Source organism: Ciconia boyciana, chromosome 2 (genome assembly GCF_034638445.1).
Source record: "Ciconia boyciana chromosome 2, ASM3463844v1, whole genome shotgun sequence".
In the NCBI taxonomy this organism is placed as follows: Eukaryota; Metazoa; Chordata; class Aves; order Ciconiiformes; family Ciconiidae; genus Ciconia; species Ciconia boyciana.
The window spans coordinates 141,295,921-141,323,901 of NC_132935.1; the positions used below are offsets into that span (position 1 = coordinate 141,295,921).

The window sequence follows — 27,981 nt, forward strand, 5'->3', positions numbered from 1 at the left end:
TTCTGTTGGCTTTTGAGCTAGACGAACCCTTGGTCTGACACAGTATGGCCAGTCTTCGGATCTTATGACCAATTCTGATGTCTGCATCTCCTCTGTAGACATTTACATTTTATCAGATGAATTGCACCCACCTGGTGCCAAAAATGAGACCCAGACAGTAAGCAGTATGTGCTCTTGCAAATTAAACTGTGGTGTAAATAAATAAATGAAACAAATGCCAACAAAGCGGTGCTGCAGCAAGCTGAGATAAATCATACTTGTGTGAGCCTTTTCACACTATTGAATTATACATTCAAAATAAGGCACAACATGTTTCATGATCTTATCTATGCCATGGAATACATTTTTGAAAGGTACATTGTGTTCATAGGGGAGGCAAAGCCCGTGGCTATAGGAGGATTGGCAGCATTAATAAATGCTAGTTCTGAACAGCGGCTACTGAACTTTGTCATCCCAATACCCCAAAACTTTAAACACTGCCTCCCACCCATCGCACCACGTACTTCTAGGATTGAAGCAGACTTCATTAGAGTGAGATTTGTATGCACAGGCAAAAAAACTCCCCATCCCCCTACCCGCCCCAAAAAAACCCCAATCCCACCTACCTATAATTCCAAAGTAACCAAGGACCAGAAAGAGGAAAAGCGATATTCCAAAACTGAGGGGGGAAAATATCTTAGCGCTGTTGCCGTTAAAGGCAATAATGACCTGTATTTCCTCCTCTTCCCTGCCAGCTTTCCCTGAAGTGTGACTAAGTGTGGAGCATCTGCTTGGCCTCGAGAGCAAGGGCAAGAAGAGCAGAGAAGCACTTTCTAGTGATTTCTCAGTCATTCAGAAAAGCGCAAAGGAATGCGAGCCTCGCAGGTGAGGGCATTCACTGTGCGGAGAAGGGAAAGATAGCTGCTGAGGGAGGGCATCGACCCGGCAAGGTGTGTTCCCCAAAAAAGCAGAAAGCACGGGGAGCCCAACGCTGCAGCTGATGCAGGGCAGACTGCTGCACGGGGACCCCGAAGCCCAGAGGGCTACCTTGGTGGGTTCTGTCGCCCTTCTCCTGCATGGAGAAGCAAGCTGTTGGTGCGAGCACGGCAGTGAGCGGAAGCATCATTTTGGGGGGAAACTCTGGTGTTAGTGCACATGTGTTAGCGTGTATATCTCAGTAGAGAGGTGTACCTGGAGTACTTCTACATTCTGCATCATGCGGTCTTTGTCTAACACACGTATTTTTATGCAATACATGTTTTCTTTGTTTTTACAACAGAATGTGGAACTTTGTCCGCTTGCCTTTCACAGGGGTGCTGTAAGGCAGAGCGGCACTGCCTCTGGCTCCTTCTTCTGCCGCTCTCCCCCCTGCCCCCGCCCCCGCGCCCGCAACTCGTCGGCCGGGGCAGCGGGTCCACAGAGCCGTGTCCGCAGCGAAAGTCACGCGTTTTCCGCCGCGGGTTCGGGCGGGCGGGCCGCTGCGCTGGGGGGGGTGCGCTGCCGGCCCTGCGTGCAGCGCCCTGCGCCGGGGGCGGCCCGGGCCGGCGCGGCGGGGCGGGACGGGACGCGGCGGAGCGGGGAGCGGGGAGCGGCCATGGGGAAGCTGCTGGCGGTGGCTCTCGTCGGGATAGCGGCAGCCTTGGCGGCGGAGCGGCTGCTGGCCTTTCGGTGAGCCGTCCTGCGACCGCGGGCCGGGCGGGGCCGCCAGACGGCCCGGGCAGGCGCCGCTGACCGGGGCGCGGAGCGGCTCCCGGGGGTACCGAGCGCGGCGCCGCCGTCCTGGGGGACAAGGGGGGCGCGGGCAGCCGGGGGGGACCGGGGAGCTCGGGCGGGACGGGCTGCGGGGTCTCGGAGCCGCGGGCCCCGGTGCCGGCGGTGCGGGACGGGGCTGAGCCGGCCCCGCAGGGGGGGGGCGGCAGGCGGTGGCCGCCGCGGGGCCGAGCCGGGCGGGGGCGGCGGGTGCACCCCTGCTCGCTCCGAGCGTGGGGCACTTCCGCGCCTTCTCTGGGGCGTAACTGCAGGGAATAGCTGCCCTTGCACAAGCAGGGTTGCGGCCAGAGGGGAAGGGTTCATCATCATCATCATCCCCATCGTCATCCCCATCGTCGCTATCATCATCATTATCAAGGGAACCGGTTTTCCCCAGAGAAAAACTAGGCACTGGCGTGCTCAGCGGTGCTCTTCTCATCCTCCGCCAGGCATAAACTAACTTCAGGAGCATTTATTTGTCCAGCAGAAACTGTAAGAAGGGGGGTGTGGAATCCTCCCCAGGAAGATGCTGGGGTCGAGGGGGCCAAAGGGAGAGGGTGCCCCGGGGCAGGGGGGTGGTACCTCTGGTTTTGCAGAGGCTGCAGTTAACAGGGATGTGCCAAACCGATACCTGCGAATTTACCTCATGTCCTGCCGACTGGCCAAACAGTAAGTGGAAATCAGGTTGCCAGAAACTTGCATTATTTTCTGCCGAAGCTGACCTCTGGATAACAATAGCCCCTGTGTACATGAGGTTTCCTCGGAAGGAGCACAGACTTCTGTGATCATAAGCTGGGATCTCACTGGCTGTGAGCTAAAATACCCAGCCATATCATGCTCCATATCATACACCTCCTATCATGAGGTGTGAATGTGAACACTGGTATTACAGCAGCTTCTGTCCTGAAAGCTACTGAACATCTAACGGGTTGTTGCAGGCCAGAAAAGTGATGGTGAATTACTGTGTTGCAAGGCAGCTACATCATTATAATTTTGCTCACGTCCAGAAAGACTCCAAATATCTGACTTCAAAGCAACGACATCCAGCTAATTGATCATTGGGTAGATAGTGATTGTAGCTAATTACAGAAGGAGGGCTGTACTCCCTGGACCCAGGTACCTCGCATACATGCGTTTGCATCTTGCACTAAATCCACCGCAAGCGTTAGTGATAACCACGGTGGTAGCAGGAGCCTCCTGCCTTGGAGTTGCACAAGCTGGGATGGCGGAGCTGGAAAACGCTCCCGGGCTTTAGTGGGGCGACCCATTTCAAAGCCCTGTGAAGAGCAGGGGACCCCGCATCCCCCCAAATCAAATGAACAAATGCAATATTGGGAATCTGGTAAAGCAGACTCTCCTGACAGACACAGGATCCCCCCAGTCTCTGTAGCTCTCTCTGGGTTTTTCCTGTGTGCTGTGTTTTCAGCAAGCTGCAGTGTAGCCGCGGTCTTAAGACAGTTGCGGAGTTTGGAAACACACAACTTCAGATAACAAAGACCTCTAAAATCATTTTATACAGCCTTGAGAGGAGAAACTGTGGGTAGTGGTAACTCTTGCCAGGCCTCACTGTTATGCATCCCCCACCCAGAAGGTAAGAATCCAGCAAAGACTTTTTGCTGTTCCTTCTGAGGCTGGTATATTGTGTCTAGATAGTATGACACAAGAATCCCTGAAATGCTTAAAAGGTAACGCTTGAAGAATTATTACAAATCTCTTACAAACGTAATTCTTCTTAAATCAGGTTTGTTTATGCTTCTATTACACTGTTGGTATCTACCAAATGGACTTGAGTAGGGTTTGTGCAGCAGAAAACAGGTGAAGTTCTTGTGTGTTACCAACTGAAATTACACCAATCCCCTATTGACATTTTAAATTGCTAATTCTTCTCTGAAGAAAGGTCTGAACTAATTTGTAAAACTTGAATGTGAATTATACTGTTACTATTTTGCTCAGAACAATATGCATATGATATTATTGTTCATATATATATTTATATATACACACACAATGTTATAATTTCATAACACTCCGTACTGATACAGTCCTCAGCTTCCATACTGTGTTCAAAACAGGAGCGTGCTTCCGGAAAGATGCTGACAGTTTGAAAAAAATTTGGAGCAAAGACAAAAATAAGAGGTCCTGTCAGGAAAAAATAAACAAAGATCTGGGACTGGTTAGTCTAGAGAAGAGGAAAACTGAAAGAGAGAGAGGTCTTTGAATATGCAACAGGCTGCTGCTGAAGGAAAGGGAATGCCTGTGGTCTGTGTCCCACAAAGTGAGACAGGGGGTGGAGGACTGAAACTGGAAAGAGAAACCGGGTGGGAAAGGTGCTGTGCACTGGAGTTGCACCGAGTAGCAAAATTCCTGTGTTTTTTGACGTTGCATCCCCCACAGTTGCAGGTCCACTGTGCTTTTAATAAGGCTGGTTAGTTATCTAGGCCATCTGGCTTAGTAGCTAAGGCTGTCTGAGCTAGATAAACTGACACATTTTGTAAAAGCCTCTATATATGCTGCAGGCTTGTGCCCAGTGTCCTTTTGAATTACTCTCATTCCAGCCCATGAAGTGTTTCCCTGGGAATGCTGTCGGGATATCATCACCCCTCGTTGGCTGCTGGCTGAGTTTCTGCTGTGCGTTTGGTGCGGGGTGGCTTGCAGTCTGCCCAGGAAAAGCTGACGCAAATAGGAACGGGAAAAGCCCTACGCAGGCCGCAGTGCAAACTTTGGGCATGATCGCCCCGAGCCAGCCTCGGGAGCCCGGTGGGTTCGGCTGTGCCAGGCTGCCGGGGAGCGAGGGGGGAGCTGATATCCCTCCTGTGCTGCTTGTGGGCTGGGAGCCGCTGGAATTTGCTGTCAAGACTCCTGAGCTGGGGGAGAGGGCATGGGAGAGTTTAACTTGGCTCCTTTCCCTTGCTGTCCTCTGCCCTTTCTGCCCTTTTTTCTTCTTTGTTTTCTGGCCTTATGTTAACAACCTGTGTCAATGATACAGCATTGAAGCAATTTAGAATTCATAATTAAGTGATTAAAAAAAATGCAGGACTGACATACCATACAGTGCTCAGCTGTACTGCATATTTTTCATACCACAGACTGATACCGCTGTTTAGTTTATGCCTAAAACTATAACATAAACATAGCTAGGTTTTGCTATGGGATCTTTGCATTCAGAAGTTCCTGTGGTTGGAGCAAGTACAGCCTCAACATGTGTGTATGATAGGCATGCAAAGGAGTAACTACGTTAGTTTAAAAGCTTTCTTTTGGGAAAAAAAAGAAAAAGAAAGAAATATTCTCGTACACTACCTTGACATTTTTGCATAGAAATGCAACATATTTGCTTATGGCACTGCAGACCACCATGGTCAAACACAGCAGTCCTGGTAATGAGGTGCCTTTCATATAGATTTGTAGACAACTTGGAATGGAGGAGATGGAGAAATAGGAACCTGTGTAGGTACCTGTCTGTATCTGCTTGTCCAGTGAAGCATGAGCCACAGATCGAATTTTGTGGGTATTCAGGAATGAAATAAGCACTCCTGAAGGATAATGCTCTGGGTGGGTACCAGGAGAGAAGAAGAAGGGACAAGGTAATTGATGAAAATCATACTACCAAGACCTACCTGTTGTTAGGAAATGGGTAGTCCTGCCTTGCGACAACACTATTGCTATTTTTGAACGTGGACTAAGAAATGAAGAAAGTGCAACCACTGGTGGCCTGGTCACCAAAAATGGCCAGTGGCTTGGGGTAGAAGGTCGCCCTCTCCTCATCTGAAATGCTGGTCCTAACTGCAGAGTGCTATTCTATTTAGGTGGCTGAAACCTGAAGAAAGTGTGGCTATGTTATTTTGTCGTTTGAGCTGTGGTGGGTCATGAAAGCTTGTTCCTGAAGCTCATGAACAAAGTCAGGTTCCTGAAGACACTCAGTGTAGGAGAATCACTTAATCCCTGGACGTGTGTAACCATCACAGTGATTTGGAGCAACTGCTGTTGTCAGTTCTGGGTTTTGCTTATTCAGTATTTTACAGCTAATTTGTTGCTGCGATATGGCAGACAGTAAAACTAAGATAAAGCTACGCTAGGAATGTTACCTGTTTTAAAACTGGCTGTGTGCTGTTAACCCCTCTTTTTCCCCTTGCAGGAACAGACTCAATGCTTCACGGGAAATAGCCCCGGTAACCCTCCCGAACTGCCGGCTCATTAAAGGGATCGGTACGTGCTCAAAATAACTGAGTGCATTGCTTTTGTCCAGCCTTATTTTGAAACTGCTTCTTAAAGCCAGCTTCCAAGCCTGATCTTGAAAACAAAGTGCTAATTTGACTTTCATTTGTTACTTGGACTTTGAGGTAGGGGGAAGCCGCAGGAAGAAAATTACACTGAAAAACTACCTAGTTTGGTGTAATACTTTTTGCCTTTGGTATTTAATGTTTCTGTTCCTTTTCTTGAAAATGAGTACCTTGCAAACACTTCTCCTTTGCTCAGCCACTTAGGAAATTCTTTGGCTTTTAGATGGCTCTTTAGTGTGCTGGCTCTTGAGGGTGGCTGTCGGCTGGTGACATCCTGAAGACAGGACATGCTGCAAGGGTGGAAGCTTTGGGAGAAGGCCACAGACGCGTGGCGAAGGAGCGGCTGCTAAATGCCAGCCAGGATCGCCCGCCTTAGTGCCTCATTTTGCGGACATTTAGGAGCGGGCTGGTACCGCGCTGGGCGAACAGCGGGCAGGAGCTGGGTGCAGTTGCGCAATTCAGCGGTGTGGTTTTAAAGAGCAAGGGGTCATATTTGTCATCTTAGTCTGGTTTGCGAAGAGGTTTAACAGAGTGGCTGAAATGTTGACTTTGTACTTTGGGTCATGTGTTTAGCACATGGCAATATGTCTGTCTGGTTTTTTCTCTGCTGTTAGGATAACCAGAGCATAAAATGGATAGCTTTAAAACTGATCGCTTTTTTGTGTCTCCCTTTCCCCTAGATTATAATTTTTAAACTTAATACAGGCTTAATGGCTGGGGGTTTTCTCCTCCTTAGTATTTTTTAAATGACTTGAATTCTGTTGAAATTTGCCTGGATTTTGCATGTGTAAAAAGTCATTGGATGAGTTTTAAGAGCCTTGCCTTTGAGCCTGCTGAATCACTGTGTTGATTTCATAAATATTGCTTCTTCCTTGTGTCAGGAATCAAACATCTTTGTAAAGTCAAATTATTGCCATGAATGAGCGTGTGCAGAGTTCCTTTGCCTGAGGTTATGTGCAGAAGAAATTGCATTTGAAAAAACTTTCCACGTCTTCTAGATTGAGCTGTAGTTTACTCATACAAGACTCTGAATAACGCTTGTTGATGGCGATTCATATAAAAATGATTTCTGAGTAATTCTTTCAAGCATATCACTGTTGTAATCTTTACAAGACTTTTTGCAACATGATTGCTGTTGAGGAAAGAAGGAAAGCTGGAAATCGCAAATACAGTTGTGTTTAATTTCTGAACGATATCTCATTTTTGGTGCCTGACATTTACATGGAGATTAGGTGACTTCTTAGAACCCAGCTCTGCCCAGAGGCAGCGGCAGATCAATGTACAGAGCTTCGTTTCTGCTTCTCGCTGTGCTCCTGTAACACTGTCCCTTCACATGGAGCTCTGCACCTTGCCTTGCCTTTGCTCTGGCGTTTGCTGCTCTTTGGAAAATTAAAATGCCAAAATTTAATTCAGCAGGTCCAATGTGGCAGAAAGAGAAATAACAAAGGATTTGTGCAAACTTAAAAGTTGGCATGTTCACGCACATGTCTTCCAAAATTCATTTAATATGACTGGGGGGGTTATATTACTCAGGGAGACCAGGGAGCCCCAACATCTAGATGCTGCCTAGGTAGCACTATTCAGACCAGGGGGTTTGCTGTACTCAGATCTGTAAGGTTGCTCCTGTGGGTGACTTTGTGTAAGGATATCTTTCTACATGGACATCGTGGTCCTCCTGGGCCTTTTTCCTTTAAAATGCTATGGTAAAGTTGAATAAACAGGCTGTCTTTATTTTAGTCTTTAAACCAGTCCTTCTGACCTCTTAAGTGGGACATAGGTAGTGAGCTGGATCAGCTCTGAACCATCCATTCTATACATAGAAGAACAGACGTCTGGTACCGTCTATTGTAATGACGTTAAAAGCGATGCATCCATAGTAACGGAAGCAAACCCAGAGTAAATGGAAAAATTCGCTAGTGGACCCTTTTCTTCCTGCACAATTTCATCCTTTCTGTGTCTCTCTCGGTTTTTAAAGACTTTGATCTGTTCTGCTTTTCAAATATTGTGCAATGTAAGCGCAGATGCAAACATTGAACAAACCAATAAAAAACTGCAGCTTGTCCTAAACCTCATTCACAGATATGTAGGAAAGGCTATATTTTTCGAATAAACAGTATCTTCTGAATTATCTGAGTGTCTACTCATGTTATTGGTTTATAATAAACTAACCACATGTCCTGAACTAATTCCTGAAGTTCAAGAAGCTACTATAGAAATTGCTAGAAATACTTGCATCCTGGAACAATTCATGGGTTACAGGTGAAATAAATAGTCACTTGCTTTTGGACATGAAATCCAGGTGGGTTTTTTTGTTGGATGCATCTATGGAATACATCATATTAAGATAAAATAAAGAACAACAAAAAAATGTTTTTAGGGTAACAGTAATTTTTCTCGTTATCTTTAATTTTTTTTTAAAACGCTATTTATGCAGATAATCCCATGGACAAGCTGGGCTCGGTGATACAATTAAGCAATTGTAGTTAGTATTAGTGCAGTAGTTAGTATTAGTAGTTAGTATTAGTGCATTAGTGTAGTTAGTATTAGTGCATTATAAGCAATTAGTGCAGGTAATTGATACCAAATAAATCAGTTCCTAACTCTCCTGTCCCATATAGCACCTGCGACAGCAGCCCAGAGCCCTCCCAAATCAGGGCCCACAGGAGAGCCCGGGAGCTTCCCTGCATCCAGCTGTGCGTCCCCATCCCCTCCTCGCCGCCTCGGCAGTGCCTGCTCAGCAGGATCGTGCTGAATCAGCATTTCGCTGCTCTTCCAGCGGTGCTCACTCTCTTCCACACATACCAGGACCTGGCTGAGAAGTGGCCAAAACGTGCTTTGCAGTTTCTTTCAAAGTAGTTGGGTGCAGGGCTCTCATTACGCTCCTTCCACCAGAAACTTGTACCTTTTAATTGTCTGCTCCCAATTAGCCTGCTCATCTTTCTGCTTGGCAGCCTCACTAATTCAGTAGCGATAAATGATTATATCTCTGTTTATTTACTCACCAGCATGCTCTGCCAGTAAAAGCTGTCTGTCCAACTCACTTTACCATGGTAATTGAGCCTCTCCGCATTTATTTATGTTGTTATCTTTGCAGAAATCCTGGGAAGTGGGGAATCGCTGCTAACCCCATCTTATAAACAAACCCAGACTTGGAGAGACCAAGAGCTGGGGCAAAGAAAAGGATCTTGTTGCTTAAACCAGGGTGTGAGCCGAGCTGAAAAAAAACAAATTCAAAATTTTAGTTGGAAAACGCAGGCTCTAAATGTCTCTGGGCACATCAGTACAGATGTCTGCCTTCTGCCTGAGCCCAGTCAAAATTCAAAAGCAAAACCCAGGAGGTGGGATAACGGGCTGCCCCCCCCCAAAATGCATCTTCAGACCTTTTGCTCTTCAGCAGGCAGGGATACTCTGCTTGTTAGTGTAATGGGTGGAGCAGGGGCTTGCTGAGGCTGAGGAGGAGCTGGCCCTGTCCCCTGTCCCTCTGGGAGAAGTCATGCCACCGCATCTCCCCTGGGCTGAGCTGCGGAGGAACTTGCCTGGACGGGTGAATTTGGGGATCTGGTTCCTCCCCACAAGGGCTGTTTGGCGGCCCCAGGATAAATTACAGCCTGGCCGAATTAGTGCCAGGATAAATAGGAGTTACATAAAAACAAAGAATAAAGCCAGCTCGAATTTGCAGGTGCTTCCTCGTGAGGAGGTGCCAAGGCGCCAGGGATGGTGTGACCCACATAAGGTCACACGCGTGGTCTATGGCCAAGCAGCAGCGGGTGCAGAGTAGATGGGACAAGCTGGGTGGAAAATGTTTGTGTTGGTGGTTCTGTTAAAGAAAACCTGCAGAACAATTTCCTCCTTTAAGCAAATGCTCCCAGGTGGGTTTAATCCAGCCATCGTCTGGGAAGTGGCTTGTGGGGAATGCTGTTTGTGCTGGTGATTTGGAGAAGAGAGGGGAGGCTTCTCAGGGGAGCGGTGAAAATGTGGGATGGCAAATGTGCTTCAGCATCGGACTAGAAGCTCAATGGGGAGTGCTTGATCAAAGCCTAAAATTGCTCTAGTGTTCTTACTAAAAGGATTTTATTTTATTTTATTTTATTTTATTTTATTTTATTTTATTTTATTTTATTTTATTATTTTCCTAGCAGGGAAGAATACTACAGGAACTACAGGAACTGGTAATATTGGAAATGATTACCTGCAGTTAAAAGTGTGGTCTAACTATTAAAGCCCTTAGCTGTTAAAGATATCGTAGGTTCTCTGTCACTTGAGAGCTTTAACTAAATATTTGGCAATGCATCTTAGTGAAGTGTCCCAGCTCAACCAGGGGAATTAGCGTGTGCAATTCCCAGAGCTGCCTTATGCAAGCGTGCGGGCCGAGCGATGGGTACGGTCCTGCCCTGAAAATCTCGTCATCTGCACTAATTGCTTGCTGCAGAACACTATCGTCAAAAGTGGGGGATCCATCCCACGCTGCCCCGGGGCACACGGAGCTGGGCAGGAGATGGCCCGGCCACCGTGGGGGCACCCCTAGGCCCCCAGGAAGAGGTGAAGTCCCGTACTATTTCCTAACCTGGCGTGCTGCTGCCTGCTGCTACCACTTTTAATGTGATGAGAACTTTTCTGCTGAACTTCATCGCTTGTGCAGTCGTATCAGACAGCGACATTCATGAGAGCTGGACTTGTACTAAAAAGGAGGTTTTCGATGGGAAATATTTAATGTCGTCTGAAAAAACCTGTTTATCTCTGTCTTGCAGAAACTGGTTCAGATGACATTGACATACTTCCCAATGGACTGGCTTTCATCAGCTCCGTAAGTGCCCATGCCCCCTCCCCATGCCAGGGCTTGCCTGCTTCCTTCTCCACAGAAGCCATGGGTGAAAATTGCAGGATGGACTCTTTTTTTCTACAAGGCTGGCTGGCTCCGTAGGAATGGCCCAGACTTGTGTCGGCTTAGCCAGTATTTCCTTCTGCTTGAGCAAGTGCACTTCTTGACACTGAAGTGGTGGTGGAGGCTCTGACACATGTATCCTATTGCACTGGCTTATCTGCCCACATAACCTGGAATTTCTTTCATGCTGTTTCCTTGAAATGTTGAAATGTCAAACCTCTCCCCTGTTAAGACAGCATGTTAATTCCCTACCTTTAAAAACAATCAGATTTTGTGTGTTGATTTTGTTGTTCCTGATTTTTTTTTAGTCTTTAGGACACAGGTTTTCAAGCTTTTCTTTGCCATCAGGATGGCTAGTGATTATTTTCTAAAACAAATGCTGATGTTTTCATCTACGTGCTCCAGGGACACCCAGGGAATGATAACATTGCAAAATTCATGCCAGAACTTGTGATCTGCCGCACTGCTGCAGTTCCCCGTGGCTTTACCACATGGGACGCATTCGGTGGTGCCGTACTTCCAGTTTGTCTCCCCAGCGTGTCTGTTCGCGGAGCGGTTTGACATACGGGGCGCACCCACCCGGGTGGTGGCTGCAGCGGGTGGCAGTGGTGCCACTGCCCGGGTGGTAGCTGGTGCCGTGGGCACGGCTCCTCGTGCCCTCCACGCGGCTCGCTCCCTCTGCACGGCGATTAAGGGCTCGCCAGGGAGAGCAGAGCCGGTCCCTCTACCTCCCTTGTGGCACGGCGGGCTGAAGCAGAGGGACATCTTGACGTGGGCTTGCAAGCCCGAACAAGGCTCCAGAGTTTTCAGCCCTGTGATGCTTCCCTTTGCCTTTTATCCGGGAATGATTTTCTTATGTTTTGATTTTACAGGGGTTGAAATATCCAGGAATAAAGAGCCTTGCACCAGACAAGCCAGGTGAAATATTTTTGATGGATTTGAATGAAGACAATCCCAGAGCAGTGGAACTGAGAATCAGCCGAGGGTTTGATCTGGCATTGTTTAACCCTCATGGAATCAGCACCTATGTAGACACAGGTAAAGAGATCTTTAACTCGAGGTGGTGGCAAATCTCAGCCTAAAGAGCACAAACAGAAACCCCTTGCAGCCTTGCTTTGCATCCCCAATGGCCTGCACTTGCTGGGAGAGAAAAAGGTTTTCGGGCTTTTTATCTTTGTTGGGCTCTTTTCTAAATGTCAGCTGCTAAACCAAACACCTTTGCACATAATCTCAGGCTGTCTGAGACAAAAAGATGTCCTACTTATTGAAAGGAAAGAAAGCATGGGAAAAATTTGAGGAGTTGAAAACCACACAAAGTTTATTGTACCAATTTACATCTGTGTCACCCTGGGGTCAAGGGTTTTGAGGAGACACATGCTTCACCGACTAGTAGTGACCAGAATGGAGACTTCTGTGGCTAAACAGTAAATTATCAAATCTCTGTAAATTACCAAAATCTCTGGACTCTGTGACCAAGCCATGTTCTCCTCTCCAAGACATGTTCTCCTATGGCAGGCTCTGACTACCAGTAAAATACCCTTCATGCTCTCCTTCCTCTCCTTTCACTGGGGATTTTAGCAGGGCAATTAGAAGTCTGCAAATATTAAGAGAAAGAGAACCACTGGTGCAGCTTGACCTGCGTTCCCATACAGTCACCCTTTAAGGGAAGGTGGTGGAGAAGTCGGTGGTGGCTAATTCAGGGTCTCACCAGAAGGGCTGGGCAGAAGGACCACAGCCTTACACAGTACAGGAGAAGGATGCTCCTTCGGCTTTCTCAGGGGATATGGTAAATAAACCAAAGAGCCCGAACTGGCTGGACTACAAGCCCTCCTTCACAGCTGACTGTGGCTATTTCACTCAACCAGTCACTGTAGTGTGTCAGATTGCAAAACCCAGTGGCTTGGGCACAAGGGTGAAGCCATGATTTCTTTCTTCCTTGTCAGAAATAACAAAAATGTAGTTTACACAGCAGTTCCCTGTAGAGCGAGCCCGGGAGAAGAGTAGGTGGAGATCTGGATCCAGTTGCAGTGGCATCCTGCATTACTTTGGTACTTGTCCTTCTGTCTCTGAAGAGCCATGAAACAAATGCACCAAACCCAACATGTGCTCTGTACTAGAAGCTGCTTCAGAGCTGTGGGTGCTCAGCCACGCAAACTGTTGCAGAGAATTCAGCTGTTTCCATTTCTTTTTTTAAGACAACACCGTGTACCTCTTTGTTGTGAACCATCCCCATCAGAAGAGCACAGTAGAACTGTTTAAATTTGTAGAAGATGACAATTCTCTTGTACACCTGAAAACCATTCGACACGACCTTCTGACAAGGTATTGGAGCCAAATACTGTCTTTCCCCAGAAGAACAGGCCACTTTGCTAAAATCCAGAGTAGGATGATTTTGGTTTTAGGGTATTATTCATATGAGATTTTTTCTCTTTAACCAGCTTTCCTGTTTCTCTTATTGATTACTTCTTATCTGTGTAATCAAAAACTGTGTTTCTCCAATCTCTTCTGTAAATGAGATTTGTAATAGTTGTATCACTAAATCAGTCTTAAGCGCTGCTGTGATTGACGCCAGTGAATTAGCTTGGCATCCATTTCTCCTCTCACGTAACCCACTCTCCGATCATTGCAGATATGAATCTTCAGATATTCTATTATTCTGAATTTGCTACACTGTAAAAATAAACATACTTTTAGCTTTTTCTTTTTTTTTTGTTGCATGCAAAATTTTCTTGGTCTGTCCTACTGCAAAATGATTGTAAGATAAACAGAGCCTGATAGATAAAGTTGTTACAACTCCTACCTGTTCTCTGGGTTCAAGTTGAATGTAATCAAAAGAGAGAAAAATTTCCATGGACTTATGGACAGGTAGCCAGATCTCTAGCTGATGCCTTATGGTCCTGTTCAGGTCTCAGCACTGCACAGTCCTGGCTCATGTAAAAGAAAATAGAGGTAAAAAGCCTCTAAATAAATCAGTGTCTATCTGAAGTACCTTCTGTAATTGCAGCCCCTTCATGTCTATGGGATGACCATGTCCTGGCTGGATTCTGGGCAGTCCTACAATGCTCCTTCATACCTCTCATTTCATTCTTTTATTTATCTTTCTCCCTCTCTCTTTATTTTTTTAGTGTGAATGATATAGTAGCTATGGGACCAGACAGCTTCTACGCTACCAATGACCACTACTTCTCTGACTTCATCTTGATGTTCTTGGAGATGTTCTTAGGTTTAACTTGGTCAAACGTTGTTTACTGCAGTCCAAAAGAAGTTAAAGAAGTAGCAGCTGGGTTTTATTCAGCCAATGGAATTAACATTTCACCTGACAGAAAGTAAGTTTCTCCTTGCCTTAGATTTTTGTTTGATCACACAAAAGAATCCCGAAATCCTAATTTGTACATGCGGTACCTCTGTGGTCAAGTGTCTAAACTGGCTCATGTAAGGCAAGGTGCCACCTGTACAGTGTAAGCGATACGGAGGGTTTGTAGAGCAGAAGTCATGTGTCTTGGTCTTTATCTTGAGGCAATCTTTGCTGCTGCTTTGCATGGTAGTTTATATGCAATAAGATCAAAGGTTGCTGCATTTTAACCAGCCGATACAGAAGTTTGTGTATATTGCTTGCAAGGATTAACAGAGCAGGATTTCTGCAAGTGGGGTATGCTCTACAGTCTTAAAGTCTGTATGACTGAATTAACCAGTCCTGTGGTGTAGACAAGGTGATCTTAAAAAAAAGCATATTTGTGGATCTCACAGTCCAGGGCCTCCTTCAGTGTCGTAATGGGAGAACGGGCACAGCGTGAAGCTACATTAGCGTCTCAGCAGGTTGGCTTCAATTCAGTGCCCTGTGGCCTGCTTGCAATGTCTATTGCTGTGTGAGAACTGTGAGCTGGCGTTCCCCACGGGAAGAGCTGGGCTTGCACAGGAGGAACTGACTGGTTTTGGTGTCTGCTTACTCATACACATTGCTAAGAGGTGCTTTCTTTTGAAGGTACATCTATGTTGCAGATATATTTGATCATAATGTCCATGTTATGGAAAAACACGCTAACTGGAATTTAACCCATGTGAAGGTAAGGTGCTGCTGTTCCAAAAAAGAGGTATATATGAATTTTGGACAGATTAGTCCCCATGAACGCTTGAGATTTCAACCTGATTACGCGTGAAGTTCTGGTCTGGATGGCTCCTGCCGTGGGTTTGCAGAGGTGCTGCGTGCCCTGTTACAGAGCTTCAGGTCTTCCATCCTCAGACCAGCAACCAGAGAGGGATCCTCGGGCGTGCTGTAGAGCCGCAGTGGAAGTCTGCCTCCGCCAGCGGGGGTCCGTCCCCAACGCACTGAAGTAATCAAGACGAGCGTAGGTGTGAATGCAGCTGATGGGGGAAGCTCAGAGCAGCAAGGGGGTTTCTCATGCACAGAGGAGGGGATGAAGCATACTGGGGGAAAAGAAAAGCAGCACTGGGGAGAAAATACTTTTTAAAAAATCAGTCTAAGTTATGTCAGATGACAGTCTTGGACAAGTCTATTGATTGTGTTATAGTTTGCTTCCAGGACTTCCGATTGCTTTAACTTCTCTCTTTTTCTTCTTTTTCCTTTGTGATGGATAGACGCTGCAGCTGGACACTCTGGTTGACAACTTGTCTGTTGACCCTCACACTGGAGACGTGTGGATAGGATGTCATCCCAATGGGATGAAGCTGTTCTACAATGATGCTGAAAATCTGCCTGCCTCTGAGGTGCCTTTTGGGAGACGTCACTGGTCTCTTGGCTGTGTCTGTGCCAGAAAGTTGCTCTGTTCAGATCGCCCTGGTATAACTTAACTCTGCATTACATAGAGAAGAGCCTGGCCAGCCTTTGTGAAAGCAAAGACCGAACTGGCTTCCAGCTTATAGCTTCTGCTCTCAAGTGGAAAGCCTGAACAGCGTATACTCACTAACAAATACCTATTCAGATCCTTAGGAGACAACTGAGTAATTTCCACCCAGTAGCTCAGTCATTCTGGGCTCCTCAGGCTGCTTTCTGTGCAGCTGTGGCTGCGCAGTCAGATTTTGATGAACCGTGTTAATTACCACGCCAGCACCTCTTTGCCAAACAAAAAATAATTGACTGAGTGCAAAGCACGACCAGAAATGTTCACACTGGAATGATTTATCTGTGCAAGTGTGGTTCATCAGTAGGTGACACTGTAATTCTTCTTTCCTTCTGAAATCATTGAGGTACTGGCATCGGCACGCTAGCAGCCGCAAGTGCAGGGGGCTGGTTGGTGGCCATTTGATTTCAGCTTTGTCTGAAGCTTCCCCTAAGACACTTTTCAAATTTATCATGTTGGGTAGCAGTAGATTTATGATACTAGGCAGTTTACTCTGGAAAAAGTATGAAAATAAGTATTAAGTAACTCGTAGGCTGGAAAAAACTGTGCAAATGCCTAACACTGGGGATGACTGCCTTACTTACTGAGGTGGAGTCTCTGTTGCATACCCACTTAAAAAAAAATCAGTCTTCATGAACCGTGCTTCACTGAAGCAGAAATTGTGGCCCTATCACAGGAATCACTTGGTTGCAGTTATCAGCAGCTGATCAACCTAACTAATCTGTTTAAGTTAACATACCGATGTTCCCTCCATCCACGGAGGATTTTCACCCGCGGCCGTTTCAGCAGACGTATCCCCCTCCTCCGGCAGGTCCTGCGCATCCAGAACATCCTCTCGGAGGAGCCTGTCGTGACGCGCGTCTATGCCGACAGCGGCTCTGTGCTGCAGGGAAGCTCGGTGGCATCCGTCTACGAGGGAAAACTGCTCATCGGCACAGTCTTCCACAGAGCTCTCTACTGTGAGCTATAGCTCGTCGCGGGTAAGATCTGCTGCAGTGGAAAGGATTTAATTCCTTGGGAGCTCACTTACTTAGTTTCTGCTAGCTTTGCTAACAACAAGACTGTTCCAATAAAGGTTAACTAGAGTCATGGAAATGTATTTTAGCCTTCCTCTCCAAAATGAGAGTTTTACACAATAGTAAAGGAAATGGAATTGAAGGTGAGAAATTAGTTTATTTGTGTAATGGGGAGGACCCCGTGTCAGTAACAAAGGGTAACCTTGAAGTTCAAATTCACATTACAAAAGACTAAACTGTCAGACATTGATTATCTGTTGTGACTCAATTTCTGTTTTTTTTTTCTCCAGAGAAAACTGATTTTGTAAATGACAATTGCTAACTACCAGTGTGGTGTGCTTTCTTGTCACCAACCCCTGGGCTTTCCCAGGGACTGTGCTAAGGGTTCTTCTTCCGAACCTTCCCGTTGGCTTTCTGAAATAACTGGAAGGAGAATAAATGTTATTTCAGTCTCATTTGTTCCCTCTTCCCCCTTTAAGCCATTTCCTAACATTACTTCAGTTTCATGAATTTGTCTTAATCCTACTGAGAAAAGAGGAGGGCATCCCTTTGGAGTAGTTTCTTACTGAGTCTTCCAAAGGGAGTTTTAAAAAGCCTTTTTTTCTTAAGAGTAGGGAAACAACTCCCGAGCACCTTCAGTGAAAAGCGCATTAGCAGTTAACATTGTCTGTTACAGCAAAGGGAGCATTTCTAGGCACTTTGCCACAGTGACTACTGGTCACGCGTGTTCTGTGTTTAACTTCCAGTCTGTATGGAGCCGATTCCCGTTGTGCACTACTAAAAGACCTATCCAGGTTTCCATCAGCTGGTGTTTTTAGAATGGTGTTAGTTAGCAATCACTTGCAATAAACTGACTTGAGTGTCCTTTGAAGCTGGAAATCAGTTTGTGCTTTCCAGTGTGCACAGCAAAACGCTGGTCTGGCAGAAGCCCCTGTTTGAGCCACCACTTGGCTTCCTGCCCATGGAGCGAGCTCTTCTTTCATTAGTATAGATGGCCTTCCTCACAGAGCACCTCCTGCTGCTCTTTTGCCCCCTGCCGAGTTCCCACCTCTGATCTCCGCTTGGGTTTTGTGAGAGATGCTGGCATCAGGTAAGGGCTCGGTGTTGGCGGTGGCGGCTCCCTGCCAGGGCTGCCGTGGGGCTGCCTGCGCCTGCCTGCGCCTGCCTGCGCTGGCACGTCTCCGCAGCTTGGCCGTCCCTCCGAATGGCGTCACCAGACAGACCTGCCCGGAGGCCACCATCCCCTCTGCATCCTTCAGCTGATGCCGTAGCATTTCCTCGCTGCTGCTCCTCCACCACTGCGTGGAGAAAAAAAGGCAGGCTGCTCGGGAAGCACAAGCTCAGGAAGAGAAAGAGCCGGTCCCTGGGTGCTAATTGCTATTCTGGCTTTGCTGTTCCCTCCTGCAATCTGCTTCACCACCACCCACGGTCCCCTCTAATCTGGAGAGTACATGGAAAGTCCAGTACTTTGAAAACACAGGAGCACTTCTGCCTCCAAGATAGAGCAAATAACCTGCTCTGTAGCAGCCCGAACACTGAGACAGGAGCCAGAGTATGTGCAAACCTTCATCTGTCTCTGGGTTTTGCCGTTCTGGCTGAGAGGAGGCATTACTGCGGGCTGAGGTTTGGGTGAGCAGTGGCCCTGAACAGCAAATGTGTGTGCTGACACCTCTTGGCCTCTCCTTTCTACACAAACAAACAAGCCTAATGGCTTTCATCCACTGGTATAAAGGAGTTACGGCTTCTCCGAGGGAAAGGGAGAGCTCTAACCAGAGCAAGGAGTCGGTGCCAGGGCTCGTGGCTGGGGCTGCGTTGCTGTACGTGAGGGACGGTACCGTCCCCCTTCCTCTGCACAGCTGCAGTGGGCTGCAGGTCTTGCCATGTCACCTCCTGTCCCTGGAGAGTGTCTGCTCCACCCCGAGGTCCCGTGCTGCCGCCGGCTCGCTGGCACAGGCACTGCAGTGTAAGGCACATCCCTGGGCGCAAGAAGCTGTGCGAGGTTTCAGAGCTGAGCCAGCGGCATGTCAGCTTGGTCACTGCGCCCTTCCCGATGCCGGCAGCTTCCCACTGCTGCCGTGCCAGACAACCCTTTCACCCCTGTGTAGCAATAGCGGTCGCTGGTATTTGTGATGTTTTGTACACAAATAGCCCGAGCTGCAGGGGTCTAGCGATGCCTAGAGGGGGAGACTTGAGGTTCAGGGTTAACCACGCGGCTAGCTGACCTGGTCTCTTGGGCACGGCCCTGCATTAGCAGGTCTGTGCACAAACTGTTCATAGCTCCTCTCCATAATGCCCACAGTTGATCTGGGGACTTGAGCTCTGCCCAGGGTTTACCATCTGCCTATGAAGGCTTTGGTGACAGAGACTCATCTGTTCGGATCATGGTTTCAAGTCTTGCTAACCACGGCATGCAGACAGCCCTTCCACCGAGCAGAGCCAGCCCTGAAGGAGGTCGGCTTTTGTCTCCTCCCTTTGCTGGACTGGCCCTTGGCATCAGCTGACTGCACCAAGCACTTGAGAATGTAATTTACCGTAACTGGCTTTGCCGCTCCTTCCTTAGCAACTTCTCTCCCTGCAGGACATTTTCAGCTTCCCTGGGAAGTGGTGTGCTTTCCTACAGGAACTTGTAATCCATTTTCAGCCCTGAGGAACAGACGTTGTTCCCAAAGCCCAAGCAGAAAAAACTGCTGTGAAGGAAGTTCTCACAATAAGCTGAGGTTGGGCTATTAACTTGTGATTAGCCATCAACGTCCTCCACTAGCATTTTAAAATAATTATTTTAGGCTTGTGCCACTATTTGTTCTCAAGTGAATTAAGTGCCATCTTCTAAAGAGTTAGCGTTTTGCAGCAGTGCAGTAACACAGCCGAAATACCAACCGGTCACTCTGCCGGTCCTGGATTTACTCTCTCGTTGTAGAAGCGTAACAGCCAGCATCTCCCTCAGCAGTGGTAGAAGTAACCCATCCAAACATTAATTTCACATTTTCCAGTAGCTTAGAACATCTTCAAATGAGCAAATCTACATGTTGTTGGATGTTGTCAAACTTCTACTTTTTTGTTGGTTTTGGCCTTTCAGAAAATAAAGAACGTGTTCACTCGTCACTGGCTTTTTTTTTTTCTCTTTTTTGAACTGTTCCTGTACTGAAGGTTTTCCCAGCAGTCTGCCCACAGACAGAAGCATGCGCAAGCAACGGGCCTTATCTTTTCCTAAAGCATTTGAGAGGAGAGAGATCGTAGGTAGGACTTAGTACCTGCTATTACTAATAGTTAAATTTTGACTTTTAACCTGAGGCAAGGAGGGTTGGAAGCCCGTTGCCAGCCTCCTCTAAGGGCGTCCCAGCCTCGCAGTGCGGAGGTGGGAATTGAAGCTGGGCCACCGTGCATTCGAGTGGTGCTGGGCAGGGCAGGACAGAGACAGCAAGCACACGTTTTGCAGCAAAAGCAATGCCGGGGTGCAGCTTCTACCCCTCAGCATGAAATCACCACTTGATAAAACTCACTGGCAGCCTCAGTGCAGAAACAGCAGTGGAGGAAGATGCACCTCAAGCCTGGCCTCCCAATTACAAGGTAACCTGCACAGGGAAAATCTGGGCTTGCAAGCTGGAGGAGGGCATAACCCATCACCTTTTACAAGCTGTAGAGTCTGGAGCAGTTCTGGGCATTTCAGAAACCAAACTGCAGGTATCTGAGACAACTTGCACGAACAACAAGGACATACGTATAGATGGCTCCAGGCTTAGGAAGCTGCTGAGCAGGCACATTTTACATGTCAGTCGTGGACTTACAGCCTCTTTATATACCTATTCTAATTAAGATAATAATTTTATGGACTGAGGATTCTTCTATCTTCTTGCAGGTGATGGCCATATTAGTGGAAAGTAAGTTTTATGATTCAGCCGCTGGGAAACAGAGACTGCGTTAGACAGATTAAGTGCAGAGTATTTGGCCTAGATTCTGCCAGATGTAAATCCACTGAAATGACTACACAAATTGGACTGTCTGTGCCCTCCGCTTTTCCCTAATTTAATGCTTTATTAAAATCAAATAAATAAAGACGTATTAAACATGTTCAGCAGCACTGCTGTACTTTGAACATATACAATGCCCATTATAACTAACCTACACTTGAGTGTAAAACGGTAAAATGTTTTTATATACCAAACAGACAAACATGGACCAGCATCAGCATGAAGGCAGCCCATTTTTACATCAACCTGCAGCAAAAGACTGCACGTTACATTTCATCTGCATATGAAGAAAAAAGGCCATTCTCTTACTTTTTTTTTTTTTTTACTTCTTTTTACATAATTACAGATTGTAAACGAGATCCACCTGAAGGCCTGTGAATCATGACAATTTGGCCAAGAGCTGGGATTGAAATAATCTTCGGCACTGAGCAGAAGGAAGGAAAGAACAAGCAGGGCAAGGCCCATGTCCCCCGCCCCCGTCTGGCCCCTGCAGCAACAGCTGTCCAGTCGTGCTCACCATTTCTTATTTCTTCTGGAATGACCAACAAAGGGGCAGGAAAGTGAGGACTCGATACAAATTCTAATAAAGATTCAGGATTTCTCATTTTATTGCATTCGTTGTCTAACAACAATAATACTCATTGGCAAGAAATTTATTTACACTAACAAATTAACTTTAAACCACAAGGCTTTGTTGTTTGTATTTAAACTGTAAGAAAAGAAAGGGCCACCATGATGTTTTGTTTTGATGTCTCCCAATAACTAAATATTAACCAAAGTTATTTTGGGGAAAACTCAACAATCTAGAGAAGTTCATATCAACCAAGCACAAGAGAACAAGCTCAGACATGGCAATACTGTGTCTTTCATGCAGATGATCAGACACCAAGATGTACAAACAAAAAGTTCAGGATAACATGCACTTCATATACATTTGACCTCTTTAAAAAAAGGAAAGAAAAAGGAAAAAATCTGAAGCGCAACCACCTCTTCAACCATATAAAAAGAAACAATGTAAGAAGCCAATTTTTACAGTGAGCACAGTGCGTTTTAGTCTTTTAGCTGCCTGGTTTTCTAGCAGTATGTCCAACACTTGTCAGTGGCCAGTGAGTTATCATTGCAACATGACTGGAAAATACGAAAGCAGTTGTTCAGACAGTAAATGTGCATGGGCAAGTATAGAGTCAGAAGAGGTTCACTGTGCGCTCCCCACTTCCAAATGGGCTGGGTAGTCCTTACATCTGGTGCCCTGGGATCCCCCTTTCCGTCAGATGCTTCTGCACCAGGGCCCGAACCCGCTTCCACTGGAGTCGGTGACAAAGCTCCCACTGAAAACCCGGCAGGAGGCTCAGGCTCCCAGGTTATGCAGGTTGGACCCGACCTCATGAGCTGCGAGCCCTCCCCACCTCTCCCCGCCCTGGAAGAAGAAACCTGCCTAACTCAGCAGACCAGGTTTCACAAACCTCATGGCTCGTTCTTAACACAGTCCAAACTTCCCAAAGAAACAGGCAGCTCAAGGCACTACCGCCAAACCTTCCAGTAAGATGTGCATTTTTTAAATCATTACTTAATGCCGAAAGCAAAAGTACCAGTTAGTACTGCTGGTTAGTAACAGAAAGCTCATTTTATAATGAGGGATTGGAGGGCTTGGTGTCATGACTAAGGTGTCGCAGCTTTGAAAAATCAGTTTTACAGGTGGAAGAAGTACAGTAAAATCCATACGGGAGGTTAACAAAAGGGACTGGGCAATCTGCAGATGACCCATGCTCCGCTGTGGTGAGTGGGTAAGTCACCTCAGATGTCACTCATAATCCTGCTCAACAATGAGCTGCTGAAAGCGCTCCAATAGAAATCAAAGTTAGGTTTAAAAATATAAAAAAGGATTTCCTTCCTAGAATACTGACACTCCAATAAATCAGTCCTGCCAACCTCCCACCCCAAAAAGCCAACCTGAGGACAACGTGCAGAAGGACCTGCAGAGGACCATTCTGTATATGGTTTTAACAAAACTTTACAATCTTCTGATCTGCAAAATACATAAAACCCCACAAGAAACGAGTGAGCAAAGCTACCAGCACAGACAGGGGTGAGCAGGCTGGTGAGACCAAGGGGCGGCACTTTGCCCCTCCGAGCTCGCAGACAGCCCCGGGGCCTGCAGCCCTGTAACGCACAGCTACCTATGCGCTAACTGCTGCTGCTGCTGCAGTCTAAATCTGTATGAATATCCATGTGTGTACATATGTATGCACACACACAATACCATACATATTTATTTAAAGAGGGAATCAAGCAACAAATCACTTAAACATTTCTAGAAAGACTAATTGATTTCATTATTTTCAATCACTAATTTAACAAAACTAAACCAAAACCACCGAACTGCTCTGTGCACTCTGTCCATTTCGACTGTTAAAGACTTACAACTTAATTAAATACGTGCTGCTTTTTTCAAACGTCTGTTTTTTCAGTATTTTGGACCATGACATAGTTTTCCTGAGGTTTTCAAGTGAGGGAGAACACAGAATGAGGGAAGTGCTATTAAAAGGGTCCAGCCCCTCTATCACTTAGTTTGATGATACTGCAGGGGATGAGGCCACACCTAAAATGAGCAAGATCAGGTTTTACTTTTGGTTTGACAGTATTTTCTCTCTGTAAACACACGGCTAAGAAATCAACACAAGACTTAATTCTTGCAAACCTCCCCTAAATTGCAGCACCGAGAAACAGTACAGACTGCAGTGCAGATGCTGTAAAGAACTACAGCCGAATCTGTGCAAACCTTTCCTTTTGATTTTCAGTGCTGTGTTAGTACCTGGAACGGTACTTCTTGGCCATACTCAACTACATGATGATCCTCTTCCTTCCTACTGTAGAACTGGATTCTGCACTATTAACAAGGGTGGCACTTCTTTCTCCGACTTAAAAGTGGAACACAATTCATTCTCAAAAATCACACAATGTTGCCTACCTCTCACTCACCAGCCCGTGAGCCAGGAGGTGAAGGTGGAGCAGCTCAGGAGGACAGGAGGCTTTGATGGAAGCAATGGAGTATGAGGAACCCCGATGCTCAGTGTCAAGCACCTCTGAATGTCAATGGGAGCTGAGGACTGGCAGGCTTCAGATGAAAGCTGCTCAGTAATTCTAGTAAAACCTCAATTCTTGTGGTATCCCTGCAGCAGACTGGAGTCATGGCACAATAGATGCCTTTGCAAAAAAATTTAAAAAGTTAAAAAAATGCAAAAGTATTTGTATACACTGAGATACAACCATCACCTAACTCTGTTCAGCTTTTTATTACTGGCTTCTGTTCCACCGTGCAATTCTAACCTATGATCTAGAACAGGCTCCACTTACAGTGACCCCCACCAGACCTGCTCAGAGTGGTGGGTGAAATGCAAACAGCAGTGGGCAATACTTGGTGCATTGCAATGAACAGGTCTGGCTCCTTCCTCACGCCCTGGTCCTGATCTGCCCGGGCAGACTGAAACCGAATTGGGAGTTTTAACACAGAAGTCGCATGGGTGCAGCACCCCACCACATGGGAAAATATGAGCTGGAAGCGAGTAATGTCAGTATGTTTGGCTGATCTGGACAGAGCAAGGACCACCACTCTCTCCACAATCTCAGTATAAACACCAGACTTTTTAGGACTAAAGTAACCTGCAGTGTTGTATCTTTTATTTTCTATTTTTCAGAGTTCCATTTTTTGCTAGCTCTCCTTTCTTCACCCTTTCAGAGGCTCGATATATTCACAACCTGGCAATACCGCAGCAATGAGCAGAACTAGAGTTCACAGAACTGGCCTACCATTGTAACCAGGGAGAAGTTAACTTCACCAGCCTGCTGTGGTCACCTAGGTGTAAAGATGACACAGACGTACGGCTAGAGGCATGGAAACACCACACTGCCTGCACAGCAGTTTAAAGGCGGCCAGGCAAGCCAGCATACTCAAAATTGCTTTAGCTCCACAAATAAATACGCAAAAGTAGGCGACAGTTCCCTTTGCAGGTGAGCCAAAAGAGAAAGTCTTTCCAGTCATTTAGCATGGAATATTTGTTTCTTCTTATTACATCAAAACCCCACATTAGTCTGACTTAGCATTGGTTTACAGGAAGTTTAAGTTAAGAACGATGAGACATCCGTATCTTTTGTTTCATATATGTCATTACAGAATACAAGGGGAAAAATGCAACACAACTTTAAAGGTCCTATAGAACAGTAACAAAAGTTTCAAACTGTACTCTACATCTGTTATCCAGTGACATTTCCGCACGTCCCAACAATGAGTTACCATACTTAATAAAAGGAACCACATAAATCTCTTTTATCACAGAAAGAAGAGCAAAACTCTTGACATTGCTTGGTTTGCTTAGTTTTCATGTGTTGATCAAAATGCATTTAATGGTTTTATTTTAAATTTAACCTACTAGGTTTTTTTAAAGTTAGGTTTTTGTTGAGTTTTTTTAGTCCAAGAATAACAAAACAACATTACCACAAAGCAACAAACTCCCCCTGAATACTTAAAGGACTTAAGTCAAATTAGTTATTCTGCAGAATAAGAATCTGATTTACGAAGAGATTAACTAGGCACTGTTCTAAGCAGCAAGAATGAAAACTCAATGTATAATGCCAAGCAGTCTGCTCAGGTTTCTAAGAAAACAAAGAACATAAAACAGGGACACCACCTTAGATTACTATATACAACCACTTCAACATTACTACAATGTAAACATAATTTAAAAAGAAAATCATCATCGAATGCATTTATCAACATTGTATTTAAAATATTAAATTTCCAGTTTTTTCCAGATAACTCCTCTTACTCAAATATAAATTGATAACCTCCTAAAATAACAGAATGCTAGTTTTATGAGGCTGTTAAACATTTGTATAATTTTTCTCCTACAAAGAGTGCAAAAAGATTCACTGCAATGTGGAATTCTTGTTAGCAGGTGTGTTTTTTTGCTGGTGGTCTATCTCAAGAAAAATATCACAAGCCTTTAGAAATATCAGGAAGTATCTTTTACAGCAATTTCGTTTTTAGATCTGAACAAAATATACATCAGAAACTTGTAGAAATTGGATTTGGAAGGAAAAATAAAGCTACTGCTAAGTAGATTTGTTGTGTATTAATTTTAAATGAACTAGGCTCTCTCAGTTTACAGACCATTTTACATGTCAAAGAAATTATTAGGATCAAAAGAAATTTGACTATAAACATTGCACCCCAACTGTTTCAAATCTGAGTTTCAGAGAACTTTACAGACACAAATCTGAATGCCATAAAGCACAGAGCAGAAGAGAAGCCAAGCCAAACTAAAACAAACGTTTTCTTAAAAATAATTCAGTATTTGCATTTTTTAGGCTGGCAAATTTTTAAGTTCAAGATTCTAACTTTGCATCAACATCTTAAACAATTTATGTGTTGGCATGCCTAGATGAAGACTGCAACTTCCAGGATGCATGAAAGGGAAGCAATGTTTCTCAACTATAAATGCTGCTACATAGTTAGCTTTGACTATAAAGCAGTACGCTAATACCTCTAGCTTCTCATTGTGGATATTTGCCTGTTGTCTGCCCATTCTTTTGAAGAAATACTGTGTATTTTAATACTGTTCTTCAGAGGCAGTAACACCATGCAGTGCAAGCTATACGCTGCTTCTGTCATAGTCAAAACTACCCAGCAAGCTTCGCCGATGGCCTCATATACCAGGAAAACAGAAATCTCTGAAGGATGTAATACGACCACTGCTAAGCCATAAAAACATTCTACAGCCTATGCCCAAAACTTCAGGTTTTGGTGGGATAATTCTTTAAACACATCAATCAAAACAGTTAATATATGGCAGCTTTGGATTTAGTAACTGTCACCTCCATGGCAGCATTGATCTTAACAGCAATGTACTGAATTTAGTTTTAACCAGAATCCCTCATCTTCCTCTTCTTAAAGTGCACTTCTGTAAAAACTGAAAATCTTCAGCAGACTCAAGTTTGATAATCGTTTCCAACAACAGCTTCATAACAGCACAGCACAAAGCTTATTCTCCCAATGCTTACTGGAGAATGAATCCGAAGATGTGGTGTTTCTCTTGGACTCCCCCCCCTCCCCCCAAAACAAAATAAGCCCAGTTTTCTGTTCAAAACACATGAAAAAGAAAGCGGAGTGTGCTATAAGAAAGTTGCCTACACACTGGGAGCACAATGAAATTTATACAGATCTATATGCTGTGCTCTAATTAGAAACTCATCCTTGCTCAGATATCGAAAGGATAAATGTTATCCTCAGATTTCTGTGTAAACCCACATAATCATTTAAGGCTTTGCCTCCTTCCTGGATTAACTATTGTACAGTTAACAGAAAGTTTCACCTCCTGTCTTTTACCCAGGGGGAATATCGGCTCTCCTGTCTTTATTTCCAGTGTATAATAAGAAGTCACTGAACAGTTGTGTTTCCAGAGCAGTGTCACTTCAAGGTACTGGCACAAGATGAAACTTACTCCAGTAGACAGAACTGAGTATCCAAACACTGTAAAGAAGCTGAACTTCCAGTTAGAAAGTTAAGTCAACTCTTATCAGACAGAGCACAACTCCAGCTGAAGAAACGTTCACCGATCGTTTTGACTGGCCATCCTATTCAGAAGAGGTGAAGCAGTGGACCATGCTCCTCGGCATCATGCTGGTTACTGAAGTGACCAAACACATAGAGCTCAATAGAGAAGAGTAGTTTGGAAGGAAACACCGCCACACAAATATGAAATCTGTTAGCTGTCAACAACAACAAAACAAACCGAGGGGCTGGGGTTGTTTCACATGGCAACAGCAACGAGCGTGAACTGGATATGCGGGAAAATAAAACTACACAATATAAATTTCCCTAGTCATTCTATGTATAGCCCCGTTTCTCTGTACACACTCTTGTGTAATGAATACAAGAAAGCTGAAGGGGCACCAGAGTGGATATGAGTTTCTCTTCCCTTGAAGTGCCTCCACTTTCCTGACACAGCAGCAGCACTTCTGCTTATCACTGCTCATTAGTGCCCTCTGTTGCATCTGATGAAGACTTGTCTGTTTTCTTCGATTTCCTCTGCAGTTGCTCTTGTTCCTTCTTCCGAAGCTTTTCCCTTTGCTTTTCCATTTTCTCTTGAGCTTTGCGAGCCTTCTCCAAGGATGCTTTCATTTCCTTTAGTTTTTTTTTAATGATTTCTCTGTCCTGGGAAGATGTCATACCAAGAGCCTGAGGTGGGGATAACA

At 45.5% G+C, this 27,981-nt stretch overlaps 2 protein-coding genes across 4 annotated transcripts in view; one reads left to right on the forward strand and one right to left on the reverse strand.

Annotated features, from left to right (window-relative positions):
- The first annotated feature begins 1,489 nt into the window (after positions 1 to 1,489).
- Positions 1,490 to 21,332, forward strand: LOC140648369 (serum paraoxonase/arylesterase 2). 2 transcript variants are annotated; one of them, XM_072854246.1, is made up of 10 exons: positions 1,490 to 1,647; positions 5,861 to 5,931; positions 10,754 to 10,809; positions 11,760 to 11,925; positions 13,083 to 13,209; positions 14,013 to 14,213; positions 14,870 to 14,951; positions 15,484 to 15,612; positions 16,558 to 16,726; positions 21,077 to 21,332. In XM_072854246.1, exons 1-9 carry the CDS (start codon positions 1,574 to 1,576, stop codon positions 16,714 to 16,716), a joined length of 1,065 nt encoding a protein of 354 aa, XP_072710347.1. In that variant the 5' UTR covers positions 1,490 to 1,573; the 3' UTR covers positions 16,717 to 16,726; positions 21,077 to 21,332. The 2 variants fall into 2 exon arrangements, with proteins under 2 accessions (XP_072710347.1, XP_072710348.1); XM_072854247.1 differs by lacking the exon at positions 21,077 to 21,332 and adding an exon at positions 17,053 to 20,998.
- PPP1R9A (protein phosphatase 1 regulatory subunit 9A) overlaps positions 21,315 to 27,981 on the reverse strand; it is a 152,757-nt gene continuing 146,090 nt past the window's right edge. For both annotated transcript variants that reach the window (XM_072854244.1, XM_072854245.1), the window contains exon 19: positions 21,315 to 27,964. In XM_072854244.1, the coding sequence (XP_072710345.1) occupies positions 27,752 to 27,964 (213 nt within the window). In that variant the 3' untranslated portion in view covers positions 21,315 to 27,751. The remainder of the gene's footprint in view (positions 27,965 to 27,981) is intronic.